General features: G+C 40.2%; 1 protein-coding gene across 1 annotated transcript in view; it reads left to right on the top strand.

Annotated features, from left to right (window-relative positions):
• The window catches only part of pla2r1 (phospholipase A2 receptor 1), a 130,963-nt gene that overhangs the window by 39,639 nt on the left and 76,823 nt on the right, over positions 1–14,501 (top strand). The window contains exons 8-10 of the mRNA XM_059647308.1: positions 5,157–5,314; positions 6,950–7,057; positions 10,206–10,312. Coding sequence (XP_059503291.1) covers positions 5,157–5,314; positions 6,950–7,057; positions 10,206–10,312 — 373 coding nt within the window. The remainder of the gene's footprint in view (positions 1–5,156; positions 5,315–6,949; positions 7,058–10,205; positions 10,313–14,501) is intronic.

The following is a 14,501-nucleotide window of genomic DNA, read 5'->3' as shown; positions in this document are numbered from 1 at the left end:
ATGTTTTCTTCATAATCTGGAATGTGCTAAGAATTGCTAATGAGAGGTTGTTGGTTGGGCTTGCAGTGAGGCACATCTCTGTGTACTAGGAGCTACACATATAAGTACAAAGGATTCTGTTCAGTGCAAACAGAGCATGTGTATATATTTCAGCTCAACGGAACAGCTGGCATTCTCAGGTTCATTTTTCAGAGCAAAGCCTTGACTAATCGGACTGAGCCTGCCTGGTTAAAATTTAAACACTGTTTAGCAGTTAACTATCAATTATCATAGAATATAAAGATGTTTTTTCTCCTTGCAAAAAACAATTCTTGTGAAAAGTCCTGGTGAGTAAAAGATTGGAAGCTTCAATACACTTGTATTATTTTTCAGAAGTAATATATGGCATTTAAAAATCATTGTGCAATGTTGAGTAGTTGTTAACTACACAAACTTGCAGATCAGAAGAAACCTGCACTTCCTCACCCACAATGTTTTCCTGTTGTGCTCTTTGGTTTCCATATCATCTTCTTCAGTTTGCTGAATTGAATTGGCCTACTGAATGGCAAAGCTGTGCAACTTGCAGCAGAGAACAGACCAGACATCTTAGAACATAGAACAGTACAGCACAGAACATAGAACAGTACAGCACAGAACAGGCCCTTCAGCCCACAATGTTGTGCCGACCATTGATCCTCATGTATGCACCCTCAAATTTCTGTGACCATATACATGTCCAGCAGTCTCTTAAATGACCCCAATGACCTTGCTTCCACAACTGCTGCTGGCAACGCATTCCATGCTCTCACAACTCTCTGCGTAAAGAACCTGCCTCTGCCATCCCCTCTATACTTTCCACCAACCAGCTTAAAACTATGACCCCTCGTGCTAGCCATTTCTGCCCTGGGAAATAGTCTCTGGCTATCAACTCTATCTTAGAATATAAAGAATAAACACTGGAAATGCACAGTATGCTAGAGGGTGTCAGTGGAACAGATTAATGAGCTGCACTTAACTTTTTTGGCAAAGTATTCATTTCAGCGAGCCTTATAGAGAAAAACCCTCAACGAGGCCTAACAATTTTCCCACCACATATTAACAAATGAAACACAGCCTTCTCCACCCAATTGGTGCATCCGATTCTAGCCTGATTCATGCACTGTTATTCTAGAACTGTCCTGCAGTTCCTGACATTTTCTCCAGACACGAGTAGGGAATATGGGTGCCGTGTTTTGTGTGCAGGGACCTGGAGGTGCAACTGGATAGAGTGATGAAGGGTCAAGGTGTTTGCCCCCAGGACTAGTAGAGGAGAGCGTGACACCAGAACTATGGCAGCCTGGTCCGGGTTACCACTCAGGCTAGTGCAGTCTCAGCTGTAGGAAGGAATGCAACATCATTGTAGGACATGGCCATTGACCTTCTTCCCTCTGCAATTGCAGATGCCACACCGTCATCAAACTGATGCCTTGTCACACATTACATAAACTACTGCATCCACCTTCCCACCAAACCTCATGCTCTACCACTCTCACTAATGCCTGCAATGTCTTTCCTCACTCACTCTCACCCGTCCTAACCCCGGACACCATCAATCATGTATGACTTCTTTGCTGTCCACTTGCTCACTTAGGACACCAGCTCATTGGTAAAACTGTGCCACCCTCTTCCATGTCTTTTTGAACCTCCCCCTCTGTCATTCCAGGAGGAAAGTAGACTCCAATAGGGCCGAAAGAGTTAAGGTTACCTGACATTTGGCTCATTACCCCTTGTCTGAGGAGGATCCTAACTCTGATTGTCCTAAGCAGTTGACTGACCATGTCCAAACACCTGCACTGGTATGAGAGGTTGACTTTGACCTAGTCTGCCAGAAACCCCTGATCCAAATCCATCTCCCTTGTCTTGTTTGAGGACTGCTGAGAACCATGATAAGCTTCCTAGTATTGTGCCTTGGCTATAGAGCATGGCAATACAGCAGTACTGTGGGCCTGGTATTTCAAGCTGAGTGGCAAAGCGCAAAAAGGCAAAGATTTTGTGAGCATCCAGGCGTGCTCAAGGTGAGTGAGTACTAGGAGAACAAACGAACAGATGAAGCCTTTTCTACTTTATGAGCTGTGTGTATCTCCCTGACTGCAGTGTCCTTGCTACAATGTGACAATGATAGTTTTCAGAGGCTGGTATATGTTTGATACCAGTATCTACAGACATTGACATCAGGTGCCTGGAGATGATGGTATCTGCTACCCAACAAAGAGGTCCTTTAGAGAAATTGGTGAGCTGGAATCACAAGGTACGCCCTCTGATTTCAGTGTGGAGAGTAATTGGTGTCCAGTTTGCCTGCGTTGATGGTATGACAGGAAGCTGCATATTAATGTGTTGAGATCTGTGGTTAATAAAGTCATTAACAAGAAAATATTGCCCCTAACAGATCTCTGTCCAGTGAGAATTGTACCCTGACACCTGCAACTTTGGCAACAACCTACATCTTTCAACTCTGTCAAGATAGGCCTCCCTGGTCTCTTCGCATGTTCTGTAACATCTTTCCACCATTGATCCTGGACCTTCGAGGTCACAGCAGAATAGGACACCTCAGCCAGAGCTCATCCTCTTCCTCCGTTTCTTATACTTTCTTCTTGTCTTTTACTTTTCTCTCTTGTCCTTTCTCGGTAACATCCTGAAGTCCCTGCCTCAGCGCTGATATGGCATGGATTCCTGTCAGCCTGGCATGGTGATCTCCTGGCCTGGCGTTGTAGTCTCTAGGCAGTCTCTCAGTGGCTCGTGGCAGTCTTTCGGTGACCTGGTAAGACTGTCTCATGGCAGTCTCTCAGCGACCTGTGATGATCTTTCAGCCCAGTGTGGCCTCAGCATGGACTTATAGCCTTAAGGTGATTCAAGGCCTGGCACTATCTGAAGGCAAGCTGTTGCCATAGACTAGGTTGGAAGGACTGTTATTCTCAACTTTTTATTTCTCTATTTTTCGTATTTATTCCTATGATCAGTCATGCTGGACTTTTTATTTCTTTATTTTCTATTTTTTTTTCTGAAGAACTTGTACTGAATAATCTGTGTCTTAATATCTTTGTACCTAAGATGGCGCTATAAGTGGCAACTTGTAAACTTTTCACAGTGCTCACTTGAGTACATGTGATAATAAAGCTAACTCAAATCCAATTGTTGAGGCCCCTATAGGATTCTGTCCAACATTTAAGATCCTGATGTGTTAATCTATTAGAGTTATAGACTGAAATTATTGTAATTTTCCAATTGTCTTCTCTTCTGTAATCTTTTCTTTTACGAAGTATTTGCATTTTTGAGTTCTGTAATGCACGAGAACTTGACGATAATTCAACTGCGTCTCTGTGTAAATCACGTACTACTGAGTTGAATTGTTACAAGTTAATTTTAAACATTTTCACAATCTTAAAGTTTGATTTTATTTATTCCTATTGTCACATGAACTGAGATACAGTGAGAAGTATTGTTTTGTGTACTAACCAGGCAAATCGTACATTACATAAGTATACCAGGGTTTGTTGTGAGTTTCTTGTGACTCCTAAGTGAACTATGTTAACAGTCCTGACTATGATTTGGTATACTAATTGAATTACCAAGTTTTTAGATAGATTTCTGAATACCCTTTTTATTGACAAATGTACTGGTCATGTACAGGGTAAACCACTGCCACTGCTTCATGAGCTTTCTCTTCCAAAGGCAAGAGCTTGTAATTATTCATTGACTGTTTTTACTGCAAAGTATAAGAAGAGAGATCTTGAGTGTACCTCACCAAAATAGAGCTTGAATCTGTGCTGTTGGTTCTGATTGTCTACACGTGCAAACTAACTAGGTGAACACCAAGCTCTCCCCACCCAGAGTAAGCCTACTGTATGGCACATATGTTGTACATTTTGACCTAATTGTGATAGCCATTTTGATATCAGATTCCATCACCCTGGCCTTACACTCATCCCTGGAACATAGGGATAACAAGGATACCTACATCGGGCTCCTACTTATTGACTATAGTTCCAACTTCAACACCAACATCATACTTCCAAACAAACTGTTCTCTAAACTCCGAAACCTAGGTCTTGGCTCCCCACTCTGTGACTGGATCCTTGACGACCTGATCCATAGACTGCAATCAGTAAGATTGGGCAATAACACCCTCTCCACCATAATCCTCAACATTAGTGCCTCACAAGGTTGTACTCAGCCTCTGCAACACTGATTTTACATTCATGACTGTGTGGCCAAATTCTGCCCCAATTTCATTTACAAATTTGCTGACAACGCCACCAATGTTTGAGAGCAGACCTACAATGACAAAGTAGAATACAGAAAGAAACTTGGGTACTAAACGACATGACATAAGGACATAAGCCTCTCCATCAATGTCAGCAACACAAAGGAGCTAGTCATTGACTTTAGGAAGTGGAGTGGAGAGCACTCCCCTGTCTGTAGCAACAGTGCTGAGGTGGAGATGGTCGAGAGCATCAAATTCCTGGAAGTGATGATCACCAACCTGTCCTGGTCCACTCATTTCAGTCTGATGGTCAAGAAAGCACAACAATGTCTCTACTTCCTCAGGAGGCTAAGGAAATTTGGCATGTCCACAATGACTCTTACCAATTGTTATAGATGCACCATCCTATCTGGATGCATCACAGCATGACATGGCTGCTGCTTTTCCCAAGACCACGAGAAACTACAGAGAGTTGTGAGCGCAGCCCAGTCCAAGACACAAACCAGCCTCCCATGCATTGATTCCATCTATGCTTCAGCTGCCTCAGGAAAGCAACCAATGTAATCAAAGACCTCTCCCACGCCACTCCATCAGGCAGAAGATATAAAAGTTTGAATACGCGTATGAATATATTCGAGACCAGCTTCTTCCTCACTGTTATCAGACTCTTGAACAGACCTCCCAAGTGTTCATTCTGATCTCTGTCTCCGCGGCTGTGATGCACTTTGTTTGGCACGATCTGCCTGTATAGCACAAAAACAACATTTTTCACTATACCTTGGTGCATGTGACAACAATAAATTAATCAATCAATCAATAATTGTTGCCGAGAATTTGAAAAGTGACTGTGAAAGACAAACTGGCACTTACATACTAAGAACATTATTTAATTTTCTGTTTTGAACCTAACCACATATGTATATAATCTTTCTGCCAGAAACTGTACCAGAAGTTTGGATTGGACTTGCCAGCAACAGGACACCAGCTCAATTTACATGGTCAGGAGGATCACCTGTGATGTTCACTTACTGGCATAAAAATGAGCCAAATGTTCCATATAACACCACAGAACACTGTGTGTCTTCACAGAAGATTGTAAATATATTTACTAACATTTGCATGCCTTCTTGAACTTTACTGTCTAGCCACAGACCATGTGAATGCTGCTTTAGAAATAATATGTCTTCTGTTATTCTTACCAATACTGTGTGTGATTCAAACATTCAGAAACCTCATATTCTAAACCCTTTGCAGCTGTTTTTATTCTAAAATGTTCAGCCAAACAAATAAATTCTGCATTAGAAAAGCTATCTCAATTGTTAAAATGAATTAGAGTTAGTAAGACTTCTCATAATGAGAACAGATTTGTTATTTCAGCATCAAATATATTGCAAAATCTAATTTCTTTATTGATGGCTTCCAAGAAAGGGGCTAGTTTTTATTAACTGCTCTGTTTTGTTTTGTTTCACGATCTGCTACCGGTCTCTGAGTACCAACAAGATTATTTTAGTCAAATTCTTCTTGTGCAGAAAATTCCTGTTGGCCTTGTCAGAAGTATTACAAGTTTGTAAACTTACCAACACAGATTTGGAATGTGGAAACAAACAAGTCAGTGAAACCTGGGGTGTTTCTCAGTTCTGGAGATCTGCAGAATACCTCAATGAATGGCCATTCATATGGAACTTTCTTCCATGGCATTAAGTAACCAGGGTAAACTCTAGTGATTATGAACAAATTGTAAATTTAAAAAGGAAAATGTGGGCTTGTGGCCAAACAGTTGTTTTTCCTGGTTCAGTGTTTGATACCGTTCTAGATAAATGTTCATCTGTCCAGAATGACTTATTTACACATATCCCTGAGCTAAGATTTGTGAGCTAGCTTTATTATATGTTTTGGCTGTCCGGTCTTTTTGCTTGTTACGATACGGACAAATTCATAATCTCATCTGACCACTCATGCTTCAAATTTATGGATGAAACAAAGTTTATTCTTTGCAATGGAAGACTGATCTTAGTTGTTATAATGATTTGTTGATTTGCATTTTATACCATGCAGCTTTAGTGTCAAAACCATGAATGCAGCTTCTTGTAATCTTAATGAACCTAGGTAGAACTGTTTCTTTGTTACGCACTATGAATTAAAAAGCTTTAATTTCATCATCACAATATGGCATAAGTCGTTATGATGGTACAACTAAAATTTTGTTTTACTAAGTTAAAAGTACTATATAAGTCCATGTTGAGTAGCTAGTTATTAAATTGTCTTCATTTTGCACACAGCTGTGAAATTTTACCTGACATGTCCACTTAGTGATGCTTTTAAATAATTACAAATATAAATTGTTGCATCAGAGCAAACACACCACATGATGTTATTTATGCAGCTAGATGTTTGCAATATACAAAAGTTCAGAAGAGAACTGTGTCACGGTAATAAAAACTGCAGATGCTGTAAATCAGGAACAAAAACAGAAATTGCTGGAAGAGCTCAGCAGGTCTGGCAGCATCTGTGGAGAGAAATAAGTGTTAACGTTTCGGGTTGAGTGACAGCTCTGGGGAGGGATCGCTCAGCCAGAAATGTTAACTCTAATTTCTCTCCACTGATGCTGCCAGACCTGCTGAGCTTTTGCAGCAAGCTCTATTTAGTGTCACCGTAATGTTTTGATTACTGATGATTTGTTATTTGCACATGTCTTTGAATTAAGCACATTTTTTTAACTTAAATTAACAGGATGGCCAATGGAAAGTTAAAGATTGTGAGGAAAATCTATGGAGCATCTGTAAGAAGCCAGGAAAAATAGAACAAAGACAACCTAGAAAAGACGAAGGCTGCCCTGAGGTGTGATATCCATTTCTGGGAATACATTTATTTTTGTATTTTAACCATCGTCATGTGGAAATTATTACTGATATTTGGGGGAACAACTTGGTGTTGTAAGGGTAACAGAGAAGTACTATCAATGGCTGGGTTAATTGCATGATTCCCTTATGTAGTGTTGAAGACATAATGAGTAGTTAAGCATAGTATCTCTGGCATAGTGGCCTGGAGTTTGCTGTGATTATAACTGCAAGACCTGCTATTTTTACTAGGTAAAACTGGTGTCTGCACAATTGCAGTTAAACAAAGTCTAGACTTTGCTGATAGTGATTTCCTGCGCTTTGTTGTATTGAACTGTTGCAGTCTTCACCAATAGATCATGCATAGAAATCAATAGTACAGCATGAATTTTGTCTGATTATTCACTATTTTCACTCTTAAAATTGAACAAATCTTATTTTTTTCGATCAAGGCTCATAGCTATTCATATTGGTTAGCAAATGATAATTATTTTCATCAAAAGGAAGATATTGCTCCATTTTATTAAACATTTTATTGTTTTTCTCTTTATGTTTCCTGTACTCCCACGTAGAGTCATAGAGTAATACAACATGGAAACAGGCACGTTGGCCCAATCTGGTTCAGGCTGACCATGGTGCCCACTCAGCTAATTCCAATTGCCCTCATTTTGTCCATCTCCTTTTAACACCCTTCCCATCCATGTCCTATCCAAACATTTTTTTTAGTATGTCCAGAACTTTGTTTAAATTTCTGTACAGTGTCTTAACTATAATTTATATTTGCTGTTTGTCTTTTTTCCACTTTGCTTTCTGTCTGATACAAATAAAAGCAGATATTGCTGGAGAAACTTAGTAGGTCTAACAGCATCTGTGGAGAGAGAGGGCATAAAGTTAATATTTTGAATACTGTGACCCTTTTTCAGAGTTAGTGGGAGCTTAAAAAGAATTAGGAAAGGTGGTATTTATTCTATTGACAGTGCATGCGTGGTAAAAGGGGACGGGCGAATAGGTAGCGAGGGAGCCTAGAGAGAGGAAGTAAAGGTAGTCACAGGGATTTTTTTTTCCAAATAAAGAGATTGCTTTCCATCTGTAGGTGAGGATTCATGATCCTGTTGGGTTGAATAGCTTTGCTCTTGCTTGTGCTGTTCTTGGATGCTAAATGTAAATGCCCTGGCAGAGAGGAAGCTGTTGCTGTTAAGTTTGTAAATACCAGGAGTTAGTTTTACATATGGTTAATAGCAAAAGCCATTGCTCCAGTGCTCACAGGAAAGTCTGGGCTAGTCTGTAGTTAAGCATAAAATGTATTATGCTCCTTATATGCAATGTTATGAACGTCAAAATACTGCTGAAGAATTGTCTTTTTGACAGTTTAACTAATTTCTAACAGGTCTGCAGTTTTTTGGGTGAGCTGTTACTTTTCTGTATACTGTCGGTTTTGTGTTCAGTTATTATCATCTGTTGTTGATACTTCAGCTATTATCATTGCTGTTGACTCAAAACAAGAGAGTAGTTATGGTAGGAGGTAAATGGTGTACCAATATAACCTTTAAGGTGTGCTGCCCCAGATACAGCTGCTAGAGATGACAGAGGAAATGTGCTAAAAATGGTTTGTGATAGTGGAATATCATCCTGCGAAGGCCAGGCAGATATGATCATCCATATTCTAAGTACACTGTCACTCATTTTCGGTATTACCAATTTTCACTGGTAATATTGACTGACAGAGTCATAGAGTTGTACAGAATGGAAACAGACCCATCGGTCCAACTTGTCCATACTGACCAGATATCCTCAATTAATCGAGTGCCATTTTCCAGCATTTGGCCCAAATCTCTCTCAACCCTTCTTATTCATCCACGATTCAGATGCCTTTTAAATGTTGTAATTGTACCAGCCTCCACCACTTCCTCTGGCAGCTCATTCCATACATGTACCACCCTCTGCATGAAAAAATTGCCCCTTAGATCCCTTTCATATCTTGCCCCTCTCACCTTAAACCTGTGCCCTCCAGTTTTGGACTCCCCTATCCTGAGGAAAAGACCTTGAATATTCGCCCAATGTGTGTCCCTCATGATTTTAAAAGCCTCTTTAGGTTACCCCTCAGCCTCCAAAACTGATGTTTTACTTTATCAGCTGAAACATTCCCAGAGACTGGAGTTTCTTAATTGTGGCACTTTGCGACTTGTTCCTGATTATGCTGCTGTATTCCAGAAGAGTTGTAAAGGATTGTTGTGTTACTGTCCAGCTGTTCTGCAATCACCAGTACAGTAATGAAGATGGGATTGTAATGCCCCACAAGTCCTTGTAACTGTGCCTTCCTTACTTGAAGGTACAGAAGTCATGGGAGAGTGGCTTCTATGAAATCAAGATGGTTTTTGTAACATACTAGCTTTTACTACACCACCTAAGAGTGCAAAGTTAAGATTGAGCAAATGCGTTTTGTAATCCATTGGAGGTTTATGTACAGCCCAGTTACTTTTAATTAAGGCAACAATAGTAATTACCTTTAGTGGAACAAAATATCTATAACAAAATATCTATATCTAAAATATCTATGCCCACTGCTATCTTTAAGTATATAGAAAAAATAAATTTAAATTTAAAAAAGGAGGAATTTTTATCCAGAAGTGGCACATGATAGAGATGCAATTGTGTGTTTGTTTTAATGTTAAACCAATGTAAGGCATTCCAATTTAGTGGTGGGATCCCCTGTATGCACAAGTTTTGGTCCCATGCTAGATACATGACACCTGCTATTTGTTACCTGAGTAGACTCTTGCATTGGGTATTAGGCCAGGCAAGAGAAGTATGTAAATTAAGAGCCTATGCTTGCTCATGGACTATTTTGAAAATTTATTGGTAATCAAAGGGCACGCACAAAGCTGTGTTTGATACTTCACTAGCACCCACAGGTGCAGACGACTAATGTTTTCTGTCTTTTTCAGAAAGATAAAATTCTTTCCACCCCTACTGGCCCCACAGAAGTTCTGAAATACATTGGCCACCTTCCCATCAGCTTTCTCATGACTGCTTTTTCTCTGTATCCATCCCATCCCAATAGCCTTCTCATATCTCCTGATCACTGCTGTGCACATTAAATACTGAAAATCTCTCCACCAATTTACATTGTGGATCTTTTATTTTTTCAGAACTGGAAAAGATATGAAGAATCCTGTTATAAGATTGACAATCGCCTACAAACCTATGAAGAAATTTCAAAAAAATATTATTGTCAGCTCATTACTATTGAAAACAGGTAAAAGGAAGTGTTTCCAAATGTTACTGGTAATGGATGGACAGAATCAGTTTCTTTTCCATTCTTAACAACCTAATTGGATCAGAATCAGGTGACTCAGTGGCTAGCAGTGCTGCCTTGCAGCGCCAGAGACCTGGGTTCTGTCCTAGACTCAGGCAACTGTCTGTGGAGTTAACACATTTTCCCACTGTCTGTGTAGGTTCCTTCCAGGTGCTCCGGTTTCTTCTTCCAAAGATGTGCAGATAGATGGTTTGGCCATGCTAAATTGCCTAAGATGTCCAGGGATGAGCAGGCTAGGTGGATTAGCCATGGGAAATGAAGGTTACAGGGATACAGTTGGGGATTGGGTCTGGATAAGGTGCTCTTCAGAGGGTTGGTTTGAACTCTAAGGACCAAATAGTCTATGAGTCGATGAATTGACATGCTTTCCATACCGATCCTCTGTCTGCTGATCTTAAACATTATTAAATAGAGATGAGAGGTTAAAACTTTGTCTCGCATTCATCAGAACACAAACTTAGACAGTGCGGGTGAGGACAAAGAAACATTGCTCTATATGTAGTGAAAAGGTAGTGCTTAAAAAAAAAGTCACCGAACTGCAGATGCTGGAAATCTGAACCAAAAATGGAAGTTGTTGAGACACTCAGGAGGTCTGGCAGAATCTGTGCAGGGAAAGCAAAGTCCACATTTTGGAACTAGTAACCCTCCTCCAGAACACCAACTCAGCTTTCTCCTCCTTGATACTGCCAGACCTGCAGAGTTTCTCCAGCAATTTGTTTTCAATTGAGAAGAGGCTGCTGATTTGTTGATTCATAATTGGCATGCGGCTGCAATAAGAACAGCTTGCTGTCAGTATTAATTTTCAGATCAGGCAGGTAAACTCTGATTAGTCTGAACTCTCTATATTTCTATTTAACTGACACCTTACAATTTCTTTGCTGTGGACTGTGAAGAAAATTTAATGAGTTCATTCAAAGACTACTAAATATGAACTTTTAGCAAATCTGAGAGCCATTTGTTCTCAGTTCTACTAATCAGCTGATTTGTAACCAAATTCTCCTGCTTTGGATGTTTCACCAACCAAAACCTATTGCTGAGATAACTGATTACATAAACTGACTTGAACTCATTTGAGGAGAGAAACTCAAACTTGCTTCTAAACTAAACCCAGGTGTTTTAACACCATAAGACATATGAGCAGAATTTGGCTGACTGAGTCTGCTCCACCTTTCAATGAGACCATGACAAATATCTTATTCTTAATCTTCAACTCCACTTTCCTGCTTTTGTTTTTTTAGCTTTTGTTCCATTTGCTGCATTGCATCAGTGTTTTTTAAGCTTGCCTGTCACAGTAAAAGTCTTAATTTAGAATTTTATCATATGTTCATTTCAGTCATTCACAAGCAGTGGAATTTCTTTTCAAAAATTATCAGCCTCAAAGGGGATTGCTAGTATTCCTTCTCCTTGCCAAAACCTTTTGATTCTTTCATCTTGAGCACAGATATCCAAGCTTTTTTATTGAACTCAGTATTTGTGAGAAATAGGGCACATCTTCCTAATTAATGCTCCATGGGTAGAATCTCATTCAATAACGGTGGCCCTGGCCACCTCCAAATTGGATTGCTTTATTGTTTCTGTCTCCTTTATTCTCACACTTTGCTCTGTCTTTTGTAATTGTTTCTGCTTACTGATTACAGCTGGCTTATCAAATGGGAATTCTGATAAAAGCGTAGGACTTGAAATGTTAACTCTTTTTTTTCTACCGTAACTGCAAGACCTGCATTTTTTTTGTTAATATTTCAGACTCCCAGCACTACGGAATTTTGGTTTTGGTAAACAACACATTAGTTTGCCCAATAAAATTACCTTTCGCACATTTAAAACTTGATAACAGGTGACTGAAGTGGTTGTCAGGATCGTCATATTTTCACAAAATCAAAAATCTGAAAATTATTGAGAAATACATTTCTTCCAGTGACAGTGTAATTTAAGCTTCCTTGCAACTAAAATCAGCACACTCCAGGGTACCAAAATGTGAATCAATATTTTTCTATGACATTCATTCACAAAGGACAATACCAATGTACTGTATAAAGCACATTTACCAAACCTGTAATAATATAAATAGTCTTCTTATGTGAAAAACAAATGAGTAAGAAACTTGTTAAACCTCAAAACAGATGTGGAGTTTATACCAGACATGTGATATTGCAAATAGCACCTTAATTGGAATGACCTGCACTTATAAATGATTAGTGCACACAAGCAGAGGGAATAGGTAGCAGTAGAGATAAATAAGACAGATGTTGTCTTCAGAATATGCATGCAATGCAGGAAGAGATTTTGTCAACTTTTGACATGATTTGCTAATGTAGGAGACTTCATCTTACTTAGCCGAACTTACCAATTTCTCCACAAGTTTTATCCACTGTACCCATTATCTACTTAGAAATAGCCTTTACTAATTGGTATTTACTCCTAAAATTCTCACACACCTCATTGTTGGCAGAGCTGCAAACCTCAAACTGTATTTCTACACACTGGCAGTTATTCACTCAAGATGGCCACATTATCCAGATGTATTTCAGGACTGTGAATGACAGATTTCCCTCTTTGCCACAGAAGATGGTAATACCAGCAAATGGCTGGGAAGGAAAACTGGAGAGGAAGAATTGTGCCTGCATGTTTTAATACCGGCGCAGAGACCATGCCAGCCATTGTGAAAAGGAGCATTGCTGAAGACATTGGTCGTGCTAGAGGGATCAACATGATCGTTCTTTCAGTAGTAATTTTCCTTGTGACCCACTTCTCCCTCTAACTCAATCTTTTTGACTCATTAGCTTTAGAAAACCTGAGTGCACATTTGTTACTTTCTTCTTTCTTTGACTACACCCAACTATGGTGATGTTTTCCTTTTGCTCAATTTCACAGATAGTGGAGGAGGAAGGCAGCCATGAAGATGAAGTGACACTTTCATTGAATCTTAAAACTCACAATGAGCAGCTCAGAGATCCATATCACATGTACTTTCAAAGATAGGATCTTGTTGTGGTGAGATACTGGGCACAAGTGCATCACAGCCATGGTGGAGAAAGCCATAACCCAGGTGTGACCTTGCTGGAGCACAAGGTCACACACCTGTTCTAAACAGGAGTAGGGTGAGGATGTTGATGGACCAAGGTGCAGAAAAAAACCTGTTGGCTGAACGCACCAGAATAGAACATAGAACATAGAACAGTACAGCACAGAACAAGCCCTTCAGCCCACAATGTTGTGCCGACCATTGATCCTCATGTAAGCACCCTCAAATTTCTGTGACCATATACATGTCCAGCAATCTCTTAAATGACCCCAATGACCTTGCTTCCACAACTGCTGCTGGCAACGCATTCCATGCTCTCACAACTCTCTGCGTAAAGAACCTGCCTCTGACATCCCCTCTATACTTTCCACCAACCAGCTTAAAACTATGACCCCTCGTGCTAGCCATTTCTGCCTTGGGAAATAGTCTCTGGCTATCAACTCTATCTATGCCTCTCATTATCTTGTATACCTCAATTAGGTCCCCTCTCCTCCTCCTTTTCTCCAATGAAAAGAGACCGAGCTCAGTCAACCTCTCTTCATAAGATAAGCCCTCCAGTCCAGGCAGCATCCTGGTAAACCTCCTCTGAACCCTCTCCAAAGCATCCACATCTTTCCTATAATAGGGCGCCCAGAACTGGACGCAGTATTCCAAGTGCGGTCTAACCAAAGTTTTATAGAGCTGCAACAAGATCTCACGACTCTTAAACTCAATCCCCCTGTTAATGAAAGCCAAAACACCATATGCTTTCTTAACAACCCTGTCCACTTGGGTGGCCATTTTAAGGGATCTGTGTATCTGCACACCAAGATCCCTCTGTTCCTCCACGCTGCCAAGAATCCTATCCTTAATCCTGTACTCAGCTTTCAAATTCGACCTTCCAAAATGCATCACCTCGCATTTATCCAGGTTGAACTCCATCTGCCACCTCTCAGCCCATCTCTGCATCCTGTCAATGTCCCGCTGCAGCCTACAACAGCCCTCTACACTGTCAACGACACCTCCGACCTTTGTGTCGTCTGCAAACTTGCTGAGCCATCCTTCAATTCCCTCGTCAAGTCATTAATAAAAATTACAAACAGTAGAGGCCCAAGGACAGAGCCCTGT

The sequence above is a fragment of the Stegostoma tigrinum genome, chromosome 7 (genome assembly GCF_030684315.1).
Source record: "Stegostoma tigrinum isolate sSteTig4 chromosome 7, sSteTig4.hap1, whole genome shotgun sequence".
Classification (NCBI taxonomy): domain Eukaryota; kingdom Metazoa; phylum Chordata; class Chondrichthyes; order Orectolobiformes; family Stegostomatidae; genus Stegostoma; species Stegostoma tigrinum.
This window is presented reverse-complemented; position numbering and strand designations above follow the sequence as displayed.